Genomic DNA, 16,478 nt, shown 5'->3' with positions numbered 1-16,478 from the left:
TGTCACAAGGCACACGTGGCCGTCTGTCTTAGGCCAAACCTTAAATACTCTAATTACATTTATTATATTTAGCAATAGTCTGTATCGGTAAGAGTCAATGGCTTCCTTTAACATATAAACCCATATTTTTAGTGATTTTAAATAATGTATCTTACTTTGTGTTTATTTTATAATACAGATAAATACATGAACAACAACAAACCATGATAATGCCATTATTATTAACAATTTGATTATATTTTAAGGAACACGTAATTCGCGCAAATTTCACGGCTTAAATTGTATCACACATTGGACTTTCGTCATGCTGTTTAACCGCCCCCTCATTATCTACGCGTGCTACCCCGATTGTGATCACCTGTTGCCTGTTATTTTCTGCTTGTCTTGTGTATTTAGTCCACGTTCAAGTCTGTTTCCCCAGGTCCGTCATTGACGTAAATTTGCCGTGTGTTCCCCTGTCATCTTGTCAATCCGAAATAAAGCCCGTTTTGGATCGCATTCACGGCTCTCTCGTCTGCTTCCCCGCTCGACGTACGCAGACGTAACACATACTTTTTAAATTATTTTTTAAATATTATTTGATGCAATCTTGACTCAGCTTTTTAGATATGCCTCATACTTTTCATCCCTACGGAGCCCCTGAAGGCACCCTTACAAAAAATTTAAATGATCTTACTTTCACAAGATGTGTGTGTGTGTGTGTGTGTGTGTGTGTGTTATACCGTCAAATATCTTTTTTTATGATCGCTTATTCGCAATAAAGCTATCAGGTATGTAATAGTGTTATGGATCCATTGAAAATGTATGTAAGAGTCGTCATTATTGCTTGTTGCTAATATTAGGCTAGGCGTGGAAATAATAATTCATTTCATTAAAAAATATTCATAAAACATTAAAAACGTTCAGAAACCGTCATCATGGAAGAAATATTAAATAAATGTTTGGTCATGGGCATTTGGATTTTTTTTTATTTTACATGCTAATGACCTGAGGAATGTAAAAGTGTCTGTTGAATGAGCCATGCATCTAAGGGTTACATGCAAGATTTTCATTTATTCAGAAGGTGAAGTGATCATCACTGTATTTCTCTTTGACCATCACCTGAGGCACCAGTAGCCCAGTGGCTTAGGACTCTGTACCGCTGGCCAGAAGGTCACTGGCTCAAATCCTGGAGTCACCAGAATGACAGTGGGCCCTTGAGAAAGGCCCTTAACCCCAAATTGTTCCAGGAGCTGTCAAACTCTGCTTTCTCAAGGGTCACTTTGGATGAAAGGATCTGGTAGATAAATGAAATGTAATTGAATATTTATACTTAGTAAAGATTTATAGCCTTCAATATTTTGAAGGCAGGACAGAACTCAGGGTAGCAGATGCCCTTAGCTGAGGATCAGCACAATCAGTCTCCTGCCAGCAAGACTGATGTCACACCAAGTTTCAGGGGCCATTGTCCTCTTTTGGTTCCGGTTCAGTTCAGTTCCTCTTTATGCTTCTTCATCCTGCATCTGCTTGTGTCTGTGTCTGTATCTGTGTCTGTATCTATGTCTGTGTCTGTGTCTGTATCTGTATCTGTGTCTGTATCTGTATCTATGTCTGTGTCTGTATCTGTGTCTGTATCTGTGTCTGTATCTATGTCTGTGTCTGTATCTTTGTCTGTATCTATGTCTGTGTCTGTATCTGTATCTATGTCTGTGTCTGTATCTATGTCTGTGTCTGTATCTGTATCTGTATCTATGTCTGTGTCTGTATCTGTGTCTGTATCTGTGTCTGTATCTATGTCTGTGTCTGTATCTTTGTCTGTATCTATGTCTGTGTCTGTATCTGTATCTATGTCTGTGTCTGTATCTATGTCTGTGTCTGTATCTGTATCTGTATCTATGTCTGTATCTGTGTCTGTATCTGTGTCTGTATCTATGTCTGTGTCTGTATCTTTGTCTGTATCTATGTCTGTGTCTGTATCTGTATCTATGTCTGTGTCTGTATCTATGTCTGTGTCTGTATCTGTATCTGTATCTATGTCTGTGTCTGTGTCTGTGTCTGTGTCTGTATCTGTGTCTGTGTCTGTATCTGTATCTGTATCTGCATCTTCCCTTTTCCCTTTTTCCCCCCGGACTGACATTAATTGTAATACAGCACCCAGCATGATTGTGTCTCTGCCAGAGAACGTGTCCCAGGCCAGCTTTGGACTGTGGCTTGGCACAGATGGGCGTGGCTGGGAGCCTGAAGCCTTTTTCATCTGCCCACGCCGCTTACACAGCCAGATGCAAATGGAACGAGGTGTTTTATCTGCTCGTTAGGCCTGCCCTGTGCGGAGGCCTTCCAGCATGCTTCTGGGGCGTGTCACTTTCCATAGAGCGTGTTTTCCGTTGGACCATATAAGGCAACTGTTGTGAAAGGCACTATAATAATAATAATAATAATAATAATAATTGATACTCCATTCATCCCCATGGGGAAATTCTCTTTACGCCTCCCCCCCCCCACTTACTCTCTGTAGGTGAGAGCAAGCTGTCAGCGAAGGGCAGCCACCCAGGGAGCTGGGGGTTAAGGGCCTTGCTCAAGGACCCGCAGACGTGCCGAGGCTCGAACCGGCGACCTCCTGCTCACAGGAACGGGGGCTAAAAATTAACTGGATTGAAACGGCAGAGCAACACCTCACAGGAAGAGCGGGGATGCTGCCCCAGGGCAGGTGCACGGGGCGGGGGTAAAGGTCACAGGGTGGGAGAGACTGTCCTCGGAACACAGCAGAGTCCTGTCTCCCTTGACCTCTCTGCACCTCCCATAAAAATCAAGCGGGATCCTTAAATATCACTCAGCATTTTAAGCTACATGCATTTTGCACAAATAACTCTTTTATGTCTTGCGAAAGTCCATGAAGCTATTTAGAAAGGCGCCCGTTTGTGCCTGATCGCTACATAGCTGCAGCATGTTTAACTTTAAAGTCAGTAATGTGGACCTGGCAAATTAGCTTTGACTGAAGATCGGAGTTCGTCAGTCATTAGGGTCAGAGACACCAAAAAGCCAGCCCCAGAATATGTCTCCTGTTTTCCTAAGCTATGCCGCTTTCAAACATCCTGCCCAGTACAGCTAAGCCACCCACCATGATGGCAGAAGCACGTGTGCCGGTAGGATTTATTTTCCACTTGCCCAGAGCTAAGGCGATCCTTCTGTAACACCTTCTGGATGCTGGATGCATCAAAATAAAGCAGAGATACAGCGTGCAGACTCAACCTGTGTCACATTAGTGAAGAAAAACATAAATTTAGCTCAGACCTGCGGCGGGAAAGACTGGCTGAGCATCCGCAGCGGCCTGAAAACAGATATCCTACTGCTTTCTGCTCCCTTGTTTAAGGCGCAATAAGGAACGATCCAGAACTCTGGTGACAGCTCAGTCACACGCCCAAATGTTGTGACAACTGCACGCAGTGGTGCCGCAGGATTGACGGTGATATCTACTGCAGGTATTACCTCACTTCCTCACCCCCTGCTACAAGACCTCACTAGACGTTTCCATTTTTAAATTCTGTGGCCGTCTAGGACTGTCCATAGGGTATTACAGGACTAGCCAGTGTCCCCAGTATCTACGGCCAGTGGGACCTCTCTGGGATCCCCCCTCCACTCTTGGTGAATGGAGGATGTGGTCTGGAACGAGATGAAGGGGATAGCCTGTGATTTACTCAAAGATTTCTAAGTTCGCTAAACTCACGTGTCTCCACCCACACCCATTAGCCGTGAATCATCTGGGATTCTAATCGCGGAGTTTCTGGGCTCACTGTGACCCCACAGCGGCTCCAAAGATGGATCTGAGCCAAGGACAGGTGGCCTGACGTCTTACCCAGGCCTCAGTTTGATACCATTTTCTAAAACTAAGGTTAGGTTATGTAAAGTGGGTTTTGGGGAAACTAGAAGCACTGGTGGACATGCTAAAAGAGAAGAACCCACCCCTACAGTGTCTGGCAGAGCTCTCGTCCCATTTCAGAGGAGGTGGCCACCATCACCGAGTGAAAACAAAATGGACAGATGGCTGCTTGTGGGGAGGGGAGGGGGGCTGGTGTATGATGGGGAGTCAAATTCGCCACAACCTGGGAGTGAAAAACCAAGATGGCGACAGAGAGACATCCAGCGGGATCGAGCCAGCAGCCAGATTTTGTTGTTTTTTGCTCTCTGATAATCCTGGGCTGTATCATGAGGGCCTGAACAGTCTGCCTTGGGGTAATTTGGTTATGCAAAGCAGGCTTGCAGCCCTGTTGACTGAGGCTGGAGAGTGTGGTTGGAATGACATTGGGCCCACTTGGGATATTTGGCTGTTTGCTGAGAATATACTCTCCACCCCCCATCCCACCCCATCCCGGCTTCCTCTGTCCTCAACTGGCTCTCTGCAGTCTTTGGAAATTTTATTGGAAACAGATTAGCCCACACTTGACCTTACTGACAAAGCATTTTGTTAACAACATCACACTAATATTTTTTTTTTGCTTACTGTCTAAAACATCCCTATAGGTTTTTTTTTATTAATGAACCCTTTAAATTGTTTAAATTTTACATAAAGTGGTTTGAAGCCTGGCAATCTACCCCTAATCCCTGCAGATGATCATTTCTGTAAATCCTCTATTTTCCATGCGCTTCCTCTCTTGCTTTCAGACCTTGGCGTAACAGGTAAATTTATGTGGCCGCAGGTGTTTGTGGGGAATGCTAATCCTTTGAGCTCTATGGCTACTGCATGGCTTTCCTGAGCAGAGATGGATCAGCGATAGATAGCAGGATAGGAACCACAGCCCTCCCCCCCCCAGGTCATGACTGCACATGCCTGAATGGGCAAGGAGCTTAGCGGTGGGTCACTGGGCTGAGGCAGGGAGAGGTCACTGAGGTCGGGGGGGGTTGCGTGGGTGCCGGAATATGAGCGTGATGCCGGTTTATCCGTGACTTATCCGCTGCAGGTTTCTGGCTCTGCTTGTGGGAATAACTTGGGCTTCAGTTGCAGGAATGCAGTGGATGAGGGGTTTGAACAGACCCCGTGGCTTCAGATGCAGAGGAAGGGACCCCACTGCTCTGACCTCCTCCAGACAGGAAGAAGACAGTAATATCTGTCCTCTCCTGTGGCGCATGTGCGAGAGCCCCTTCACTGCTAAGTCACTGTTTTTCAGGGGGGAAATGGGCCACACTTTCTGCATAAGCTAGGGCTCAGGCATCTAGGTGCCTCACCGCAGAACTCACAGGGTTTTCACTCTTCCTGTGGAGTCTGCTGACATAGCCTTCTGGAAGGTTCTTAATGAAAACAAAACCCGATGACTCCTAAGATCTCAGCCGTAAGGAGCTTCCTGTGCTACTGAATCATAATACTTCATAGCCTTGTTGTTCCCGCACTGGTGCAAGGTGGCTCACGCAAGGTCACGGGTCCTCGTATCTTAGGCGGCAACCATGATTGCCTCATCTGAAACGATAAAGTACAGAATGAGATCCCCTCAAGTCATAATATCCAGCTCCCCACAGAGGCACGTAGACCAGACACGGCTATCAACCTCCAATCTATTACTAATGTTCTGGAGGCAGTCAGACTCCCTCATGAGTAATGGAGAGTTCCCTGCTTATATTAATGACCCATCCCCACTTCCATGATGGATATATCTTTATTTCTATCCACAGAATCAATTCATCCATCACCCCGTCATCCCTCCCCCTGTATGATTTTACAAGGATGAGTGAGAATCAGGGCCTACAGCTTAGCAGTGTGGAGATCAAACAAAGGTAAGTGTCTGTGAGCCTTGATTATGGACAATATAGCACGACGCAGATCTATCAGAGAGGCTGTGATGGAATCACGAGAGCGAAGCACAAGCAGAGACCTTCAGATGACTGCAAGGTGAGGGAGAGAAATGCTGGACTTGTGCTAAGCTGGTCATTTCCCCTACATTAGCTAGAAGACTCGCTAGTATCTCCTAATCACTCTCAGACAGATGAGCTTGCAGCAATTCAGCACATTGCTCTCTCGGAGCAGATTGTTTTGGCCCCAGGGCACGTTGGCGTTCCGAATCCCCCAGCCGCTCTGCCCCAATCCTAGCAGAGAGACTGCTCTGGGATGCAGTTGGTACGTTACCATTATGGCCAGACGAATCATTTTATTTTCTGCCAGCATCTTCCTTCTGCTGAAGACCTGGATGGATCATCACCTCCCCCAGCTGCTGCGTCTAAGCAAGGCTGATTTCATGTCCACATGGATGCCATCTGCCTAGAACATACAATGCCCTTCACCCAACTGAACATCCCAGTAAAAACTAATTCTGATGATTATTAAAAATATAACATGTGTTACATATAATATCACCAAGCATTACTCACGTCATTTATCTTGTTGTGGGTCCTCACAGTGAAGAATCATAACGTAGCACAGGAGGCCAGACTAATATCACACCCAGTCTGTTCTCAATACACATTAAACTATAAAATGTTTCCACAACCTTTCCAATCTTCTGTCTTTGAGCAAAGCAAGGAAATGAATCTGTAATGAACCGGTGACCTAAAACTATAATCCGGGAATTAAGGTGCGGACCTGACAGGCATCTCCCACCTGAGACAGTCAAACACAGTGTGAAGTTGCTTCAGGAAAGCTGTGTGAGATTTCAGTAGAATGTCAGTCTTCTGGTGTGATGATGACACCTGTGGGACCGGCCACTATGCTTCTCCCCTTAATAGCCAGATAGTACAGCACACTTTGAAATAAACATTGTCTTAAATAAAACTACTGCTTTTAAGATCTGAAATAATCTTTAACACATTTCAGTAATCCTAAAAAATGCTTTTGCTTTATTGTCCAAAAGAATAAAGGTATTCGTCAGAGAGGTAAAGGATATGTTTACATTTTTATTGGATTTAAACACTTGTTTTGCTTTGAAGAATTTGCAAGCAGATTGGCTTGGTGCGTACAAAAGGCTGGGTCACTCAACTTGATCACTTTAATTAATTCCTGAGATGCATGACATCATAGTGTCCTGCTGCTCTGTGAATGGGCACATTGATGCATTCCTGAGTAGACCAAGATTCTGCTATTGAGGCTGAATTGCATCAATATGCACTGAGCCATACTGGCCTCTTTGTCTGGGCTAAAATACAGCAGCACACTTTAGGTTGATTCTTTTTCCTCCCTTTTCATTTCACTGTTGCCTTGGTGTCCCTGCTCACTCTTTCCAAAAAAAAAGGAAACTCAGAGGTCTCAGATAAAAAACCTTGAAATGAAATCCCCAGGCCTAACATGAGACCTGTGCCGCTTGAACGTGTATATGGTGAGGTAAGACCAAACGTCATACTGCACTATGCACTTTCGCTGTTAGTTTGCTGACATAACAATGTACAATGTCATCGTTTCCCTTGCTGTTCATATGCTGCCTCACAGCGGCTAAACCGGACCACAAATCGAATATCTCAGCTACACGGCATTTTAAACTAAATAAGTGACGCTGCATGTAACATAATCAAGATTATTGTCTATCCAGTAGAGGAGACAACAACTACTGTATACAGGAAGTTGGAGGAAATGCTGTGATCTTTAAAATTACTAACAATATAGTTAACAAGTACATTTTTCTGCAGCTAAACCTTGCTTCAGAGCACGTCCCTGAAGAAGGTGACGATATTATATATGTGTATAATATTACAATTCATTACATGATTGCTACATCACGCATAATTAATTCTCAGTCCTCACTTATTAAACTTTCACAAAAGATTAAAACAGCATTAAAGACTGAAAAAATATATATAATTCATACACTGTAAATCCTGCTTAAAGCTTAGGAGCGTTGACTTGGTCTCAAAAGAAAAAGCGCTGCGTTTCCAAACAGTTCCTTTAGTTCTTGTCAGTCTATTGCTAATAGGCATTAATTCAGCCCTGTTTAGCTGCCTCTTTGCTAAGCAGGCCAACTCTTTCAGAGGGTTCCTTACAGATATGAGTAGCAGTGCCTCTCCCCTGTCATGAACAAATATCGACCACTTATGGTTTTTAGAGGTAATAGTTTGTGCTCGTAGTTTGCAGGTGTATAAACAGAAGTAATTGCCAGGAATACCAAAATAACTTATTGATCTGACTTAAATTAATGCATCTAATTTTGTAGAGCGGTGGAAACACGTCTAATTGGTTTAGCGACTAGGTAGTCGATTTTAAACCAAAACACTGTCATTTGTCAGACATTTATTAATAGACTGCCATTTTGCGTTTCGTGTGAGCAAATTAAGAATGCCGGAATAGGTGGTGGGAATCTTACTGATCTTATTAGTGATTAAGACCGAAAATATCAAAGATTGGAGGCGGCGCGTGCAGTCACATGCCGTCACACTATATTATGCGACAGGCGTCACGTTAAATGACGCAGGTCACAGAGATGGAAAGACTTTAATTAATACCAGCAGGAATGTTTTCACTGATAAAGGATGGATGCATCTTCAAGCAAGGACCTCCTTGTCATTTCTGTATGTCTCCCGTGCTTCAGCAGAACCGGTTATTCAGTGGCGTGTTTCTGTACAAACGTCCCTTTTCACATATACTGTTTTACTGCAGTTTCATATCAGTGTATTCGTCTCTTGTGCGTCGTTTCTAAGCTTATTACGGCTTCGCGGCGCGCTATAAAAATAGTAAAAGTCAGTTATTATAAAGATCATAATCACTATAGAATTTCATTACGAATAACAAAGCGGATCGGCCCGGGATATCCAACTTTGCCTGAACTTCCTTGCCGGATATTAAACTTCCTGCCCTGTTCACTTGCAGCTACTGCGTCCTGCACACTGTCACTTTTGATGCTTATCTGGGGTTATTGTTATAATTTAAACACTTTCACGCGGATATAAATGTAATACTGTAACTATGTTGTGGATAACTGTTTGTATTGATTAATAAAGAAAGTGTATCAATACTTAATACACTAAAAAGTGGTTGTCTTTTGTTTTCACATGTATATAAATTACTTTGCACGTGCAACGGGGTTTAATGAAGGCGCACATAAGACAGTATAAGAGTATTTTTAACCGCGTCCTATTTAAATTGCAGCGTTCTTCAAACAATACTTCCATGTGTTCTGATATAAAGGGACAGCTGTAGGCGCACTTCGGGGATTAGGGTCAGATTAAAGGGGATTCTGATAAATACAGGAATTCTGTAATGGAAGATTTGCCTTGTAAACTGGGTACGATTTCAAAATAGTTATGCTGACACAATTAGGAAAACGACCTGATTATGTTTATGTTTAAAAGCAACTCCCAAATTTCTATCAACTAATGTGATCGCTATGTGCATCTTACTGATAACTAAGGGTAGCATTTAAGGTTGACTTATTTGCGAAGTGGCCGCCTGACACGTCACCAAAGCTTTATTAAACATGCGGCCCACGGTCCGCGTCTCAGCGCGCCCTTCTCTCTATCGACAATGTCACACGGCACAGGGAGGGGGCGGGGCAGCGCGCATGCGCACTAGCCACCAGATCCACACGCGGCTCCATCCCTTTAGTTGATACGGTGGCTACAATGCATCAGTCCGGCGTACTGCACGGCGAGCTTTACACATACGGTCAGATATACTGTAAATATTCGTCAGCTGCCCAGTTTCCCATCGGATCAACGCTAAAACCTTCAAACTAAAAAGATGGGTTAGACGGAGGATGCGCCGATCAGCCGTTTTCACTTCTTCGAGACCATGGGGAACTCGACTTTCTATTTCTACCAAGGCACCATGACAATGATCAGGAAAGAAAATAGAGACGGGAACTGATTTTCTCCCCTGTTCTTTCATTTTCTTCCTTTTTGTTTTTTTTTTGAGAAATGATTGCAGAGTTGGTGTCCAGCGCCGTGGCTTTGGTCCTGTATCTCAACACCCTGGGCGCTGATTTCTGCTACGATGACAGGTACTGGCGTTCCTATTCAACCTGTATTTACCTCGTTATCTTTACATTCAGCAATGCTTCTCACGTTACGTATTATTTTCTCAGAACAACTTTTAGGAGACGTAAGGCGGCACAAGTATGACTTCCGTCAGGATTTCGTTCACAACGTATCCGAGTATAATCTGCTTCGGTGCCATTAGCTTCCTTGTAAATAAAAACGTGCGGGTTAGATTCGCCGAGCCGCTGTGATTGACCCATTTTATTTAAGCACCTATATCAAAACGTAAAATTAAGCGTGTTAAGGGTAATTTGAATTTAAGCTTTGGTAGATAGTAAGGCTCCAATTCACAGGTCTGCATTTTCAGGATTTGAATAGGCTAATGTATGCTGTGACACTGTAAACAAGTCCAGCTTTGTATACGTTGTAATTTCCCAGTTTAATACACGATTTGCGCTTCCTAGGGACACATGCATTGAAATGCATTGACCATATGCAGCTTTGGTTTTTTTTATATTAGTGCATACCTGAAACGATTGCCCATGCTCTCAGCCAGACGACTAAGGGAAGGCGCGGGGAAAGTGGTGTCCCCGTCGTAGTAAACACGCCGCTTTGCCTCCGTAACTCCTCGGAACATAAACCGAGGAAATACAGCCTGTATGAGACATTTCCCCCGGAGACGTGGGCGCATTGTCTGCTACCTTAGCAGGTCCTTCGGCGTTTCGCGCACCATTTAAACGCAAACGCTGTAAAGTCAACATCAAATCATTTGGCTTGTTTTTCTCGACTTTTTCCCATTTGAGATTTACAGATTTTACTGTGCGATTCATAGATTAGTATTTAAATGGAAAATCTATCATTTAAAGGTAAATTTTACAAATGATTTCTTCATAAATATATACATTTTTAAATTCAGAACTCCAGTATTACATTGGTTAGCAAAATCTGTAAACTAGTACGGGTAGTGTTCTCAAAACTGCTACTTCATGCATTCCTTAATATTTACGTAATATATTTCAACATTAGTCAATGTTTTAATTGGAATGCATATTAAATGGTTGTAGGCAAATATCATTTTAATAGAAGCATTAATGTTTATGATCCTTAGTATTTACTTAGTATTCACTTAGACAGAAATGATCAGTTTTACAAGGATGAAGCCACAGTTACTTTATAAACTGTTGCATTTGGCTCATCTCGATAAACTTGGATAAAGTTGAAAATCCTGGCCTATAAATGTACGATACCTTGATAAATTCACAATGTGCAGCATCCTTAGTATGTGCTGTAAACATGGAATGACAGTCGTGCAAACTCGGGTAGTTTGTGCTTACAGATGGTCACCATTGGCCGTCCCCTGCGGATTTGCAGCAGTATTCCTGGTATGGTGGGTAACGCAGCATACTTAGCAATTTCAAAGTCTGCTTCTCCCTCCTGCTCTGGCTTCAGGCATCTGTCTGTGCTTTAACTTCTGTGATATGGTTTGTTGTGTTAGGAAACTCGTTTCCTTCCATTTTAAGACATGCCGAAAATTGCGGCCATTCAGGCTGTGAGAGACATCCATCACACTTGTAAGAAGGTGGTCTAATCAAAAGCAGTTTGTGTAGGGTGACCTACCATCCGAAGATATTTAAACATCTTTCCTTACAAATCCATCGCTTTCAAAAGACTCTTTGGATCACAACTTCCCTGTTACGTGGCACTTAAAAAAAATAAATGAAGGCTAGATGCACTGAAAACAGTAATTTTAGCTACACGGCCGAGAATGATTTGTCCATGTTTTCAATAGGAAGACTTGCCGAAGCTGGTAATTAGCTGGAAAAGTCTCAGCCTACAGGAGGTCCTGTAGATGATCTGCATGGGGTGAAACCAGCAAGATGGCCAGGGTCAGAGAAGCTCCGAGTTTGTGGAAGGGCGTTCTGACATTTTAATGCTTTGTTTGGATTGCAAAGTAGCAGATGTGATATTTCTAGCAGGGAATTGAGGGATGCTTTTGTTTAATGGCTGATGCCATATGTACTGCAGTGAGAATCCTCTTCTAAATCAAATAATTCCCCGGCTGTAATGTGATGCAGATGAAGGGTGTTTGATACGAGCCATAAGAGAACATAAATTTTCTAGGGATGGTCTTGAGAAGCCTTTGTTGCGACGGCCTCATTGAGATGTATGGTTAGGGTTAATGTTGGACCTTAGAAAGTACCCAAGGATGCTGCAGCTTTTTCCAATTTGGGTGGGGCGGGAAATGCTAAATATCAGGGTTTCACAAAACTTGGTCCCGCGACCCAGCTCAGGATGAGTGGCTGGAAGACGGATATAAACTGGGCAGACTGGTACTGCTATTTAACTAAATCAAACTGGCAGCTCAGTTTAACTGAATTTCCAATAAAAATGTAGTTTTATCTAATCCCTCTATCTGTAAATGGGCGAAATAATTCCACTTGCCTGCGAGAAGGCTTGTAAACTAGACTTCCAGTGCACATGAACAGCTAGACATAGTAGCCGGCTGCATTACCATTGCTTGGCGCGGCGATAGCTGATGTCTTGAAACCTGTCATCAGCTGGATTCTTAATAATGTAATTTGTTTATCACCTGACACTGTTAACATGCAGCCTGTGAAATGCTAACACTGGGGAAAATGGGATTCAGGTTTGCCGAGGTGTCCTGGACTAGCGTGATGGGGGGGGGGGGGGGGGGGCTCTGTAATCCTGCTGCTTTCAGTCTGTTTAAAGTTGTTTTACTTCTGCAGTGGGATGTTTTGGTGGGTCGTTCCTTCAGGCTGATATTACACCGATTTAATGACAGGAGTCTGAAATTATGCCACCACCTACATCCAAACTAATTCCTTGTACTTTTTGTACAAGCTGGAAAAAGGTTATGTTTATACACAGTTATACTTTTTAAATGACTTCACAGGGAGGTGTAGGTAGTCATTAAATAGAAGAATGTCGGTTGTCTTGTGCAGGACACCTCTGAAATATCACCTTCACTGTTTCTTCAAAATTAAAACAAAACAAAAAAAACCTGCCATTAGACTTCAAGAATCATTAAAATCCCCACAAATAAAATGGCGTTTAAAAGATATTTAAGGAAAATTTATGTTAATGTTCATGTGAGAATATTTAATCACGCTTATACATATAATTATTGAATAGAGTATTTCTTTAAATAATTTAAAAAGCAGAGAATCAGTTGGAATACGAGTCAGTAATGTATTACTCTCACTTCCGCTCGCGTGCAAATGTTTAATTTTTTAACTAGCTAATTTGCACGAAAACAATCAGCGGATAGTTGAGGAATGGTTAAAATCCCCACAAAGGAAAAAGGACGTTTAAAAGAAACTTAATGAATGATGTTGATATTGACGTCGGAATATTTAATCAAGCATAATCATTGAGAGGAGCGCTCTTAGGGTGTTCTTAGAAATGTAGTAATTTAATATAAGTCAGGCGGGAAGTACGGGCTGAAGTCAGATCCGCAGGTCGGAACGCTGCGGAGCGGCGTCGCTGCTTAGCGGTGCCCGGCGCTGGGTGCAGCTTCTGTGGCGTCCATGCTGAGCCGTGCCGTAATACGCTCCGCCGCCGCTTCTCCTACATCGCAGGACCGCCGCAGTCTGTTGGCGCTGACCCTGCGCACGGAGATCAATGTCAGCAAAGAAATATTAGCCAATTTTCTGCGCCGCTCTGCAAACGCGTCCAGATGCCTTTAATGTATGGTTCTGTGTATTGCGGTTACTGATTTAGCAAACTTGGTAAATGGATTCTCTTTGCCTTGGAATGGTACGTGCTCGACGTTTATACAGCTCTGTGTTTTCAAGCCCAAGTTAACATCCCGAGAGCTTATCTGTCTCTCTGAAGCGTTCTTGTCCTTTAATTCTGCAAATTGTCTGTCTGCATAAAAAGCAGAATGTGATGAAAGAACAGCTGATGTCATGTATAATTTCCCAACCATGTATTTTATGGGTCGATGGGTATTATACTTTAATATTCGCCTCAGAATCCCGGTGGTCATTTGGTTTTGGGAAAAAATTGAAAAGGGCTGGAATTTTTGTTTAGGCCTATTTGTTATTGCTGTCATGTAGCCTTAGTGACAAACCTTTGGTAACAGCGTAATGAAAATTAACTTGTGAATCTTTTGTAAAGAAAACAAGTTGTGTTCATGGACACAGAGTTTTTTCACCTTTCTTTTCCGCAGTGAGCTTATCGTGAGTTGGGTCTCAGACGGCTTGCAGTCTCTGACCTACACACAGCTGTAAAACAGGACGGAACGCTGTAAACTGTCATGTGGGATAGTACTCTGGCTTTTTATTTACTTGTTTTCACGGCAGACTAGCTGCATGCCCCGTTCTGCTAGTTCTTTTCTTTCTTTCGGTCAGGGCTGTTGATAATAGACAAAGAGGTCCAAAGTACGCCACCGTGCCCTTTGGCTGTGTCCCCGGGCCAGGCACCGTGAAAAACCTCTGGTGGCCGCTTTCACCTGTCTGTGCCTTTAATCTTTCGCTGCTAACTCACCGCCGTCATGGACGATGATGTAAAGCGAAGGACGGCATCCAGCCTGAGCCTGAGGTGGTCTCCTCGGCCCCCCCATGCAGAGGGGGTGAGTGGCAGTCCCCACAGCGTCCTGATGAGACTCCTGCCCTGCCCTGTAATTACCCCTCGCGGGGAGCACTCAGTGCAAGGCGTGCTAAGGAGTGCAGGTCTGACACGTCTGTGATCTCTCCGGTGCTTTTGAAAGTGATGACGGCGTGTTACTATTTCCCCTTTTCAATATATTAAATATTTAACATGTGGGTGGAGTGAAATTAACTTGAAATAGTGACATTTTGTACTGTGCTGGTAAGAGTACTTCGCTTGAATATGTTTATTTGAAGCGCTCCGGGGGGAACTTCATAAAAATAAACCGAAATGAACTGAAATTGAATACTTCCAAAACAAAACATTCCAAGTAATTAGGTCATACAGCAGTGTTTCAAACACTTACGTTTAATGACGTAGGAATCTGAAATTAAATTGCTAAGAATTTAAAAACTCATAAGGTTTAATACAAGCTGGGTCTGAACCTCTTCATTGCATGCTCAACTTTTTCAGCAGTGGTCTATGGGATTAGAGCTGAGCCCTGTTTACAGCATTGTGGTGTTTTCAGCTCAGTATCATAGTGGGCGGTGCTGCCGATAACTACAGGCCACATGTATTTGCATAGTCCCTCCCACACAGTCCCAGTTGATAGGCCAGAGACAGACACCTCCTCCTCTGGTCCTTCTGGTTCTGCTTTATTACGAGACACAAATGGCCTGAACTGTAGACTGTGTTCACCGGTGCCACAGGCGCACAATGCCAGAGGGCAGACAGAGCTCCTTCTAAAAATACTAATAATGACATGTTCTCATACGTTGTCCATCGCAATCATTTCCCACAATCCCTAAATTAGCTGGAAGCACTTTCCAGTTGCATACATGGCAAGTTCATTTTTCGGGCACGGTAAATGTTTTTTTTAAATCACGGCGTTCCCTGGAGAATGTGAAGTCCCGCGTGCTCCAGTGTTCGTCCGCACTCTTCGGCTCCCACTCCCAGTTATGTTTCGGAACACCGCACTGGGATTTCCTGAGCGACTCGTGTTTTCCTTGCAATATGGGAGTCAGACGGATGTAACTGCTACCAAAACATGTCAGCTGGTTTTTCTTGCATCCTATTTTGTCCTAGAATGTAAGAAGCTAATGAGTTGTGACGTGCAGAACCTTACGGTCCTCATGATCCGGGGTCTACAAGCAGAAGGAAACAGGATTTTCTAGACCTTGGGTTATCATTCTTACCAATTCTTCTGGGTCATCGAATTGCTCTAAGCACATATGTTCTCTGTACGGTTCTCTGTAAGGTTCTCTGTATGTGCTGATAAGTGCATGGCTGAAACTGACCTGCTAAGGTGCGGAAATCTCTGATTTCTCCAATTCCAGTTCCTGGAGAATTCCTGAGTTGCTTCTGTATGAAATGTCATGTTTTTCTGGGTTTTGTGCAAAAAAAAAATGCAAATACTGTAAAGCAACATGCATTCATGTTAAAGTAAAACTATTTTATTAAGAAATATCTCCTTCAAATTTTTAAGTCTTTGAAGGGCATGTACTAATTGGTAGCTTTGCTCATTTTATGGGTAATTGTAGTTGGCATCCTGAAGATTTAGGAGATAACACAACATATCCACCACTTGTTGAATTCCAGATGGTGTCTAGACAAAAGTCTAGAGTTGGTGTTTGTATTTTACTTTATTTTTTGGTGCCAGCTTCCCTCCACCTTATGGTCTGTTGACCCCTGCTCAGGAGACCCCGTGTGGCTCCCGCTGGAAGGTCCAAAGGTCGTGACCTTCAGCAGCTCCTGTTACGGGGCTCCTCTGTTATCAGGGGTGGGAAAGGTGAGAGCGGCGAGTGGGCCCCCCTTCTGCCTGCACCAGGGAGGAAATGGCGTCCCGGACTGATGGGCGAATGGCCACCACAGCTGCTGTGATTGAAGGGACTCAACACCAGTGTCACAAGGGGAGTGGCATGAATGCTCACCATTCTGTGAAAATGCCTGTTGCGATGAGGCGACTGGCCATGGTTGGGGCCGGATGTGGCATGCACACTGGGAAT

At 43.6% G+C, this 16,478-nt stretch overlaps 1 protein-coding gene and 1 long non-coding RNA gene across 2 annotated transcripts in view; one reads left to right on the top strand and one right to left on the bottom strand.

The window, feature by feature from the left end:
• The first annotated feature begins 9,457 nt into the window (after positions 1–9,457).
• LOC111833292 (protein O-mannosyl-transferase TMTC2-like) overlaps positions 9,458–16,478 on the top strand; it is a 75,242-nt gene continuing 68,221 nt past the window's right edge. The window contains exon 1 of the mRNA XM_023791437.2: positions 9,458–9,884. Within this exon, the coding sequence (XP_023647205.2) occupies positions 9,802–9,884 (83 nt within the window). The 5' untranslated portion in view covers positions 9,458–9,801. The remainder of the gene's footprint in view (positions 9,885–16,478) is intronic.
• On the bottom strand, positions 13,258–14,573 carry LOC111833293 (uncharacterized). Its single transcript, XR_002835726.2, has 3 exons — positions 14,371–14,573; positions 14,039–14,108; positions 13,258–13,487 (listed from the first exon to the last, which is right to left on the bottom strand). It is a non-coding gene; the product is annotated as an uncharacterized lncRNA (long non-coding RNA).

The sequence above is a fragment of the Paramormyrops kingsleyae genome, chromosome 1 (genome assembly GCF_048594095.1).
Source record: "Paramormyrops kingsleyae isolate MSU_618 chromosome 1, PKINGS_0.4, whole genome shotgun sequence".
In the NCBI taxonomy this organism is placed as follows: Eukaryota; Metazoa; Chordata; class Actinopteri; order Osteoglossiformes; family Mormyridae; genus Paramormyrops; species Paramormyrops kingsleyae.
The sequence above is the reverse complement of the archived record's forward strand: the minus strand, read 5'-3'. Positions and strand labels throughout refer to the sequence as shown.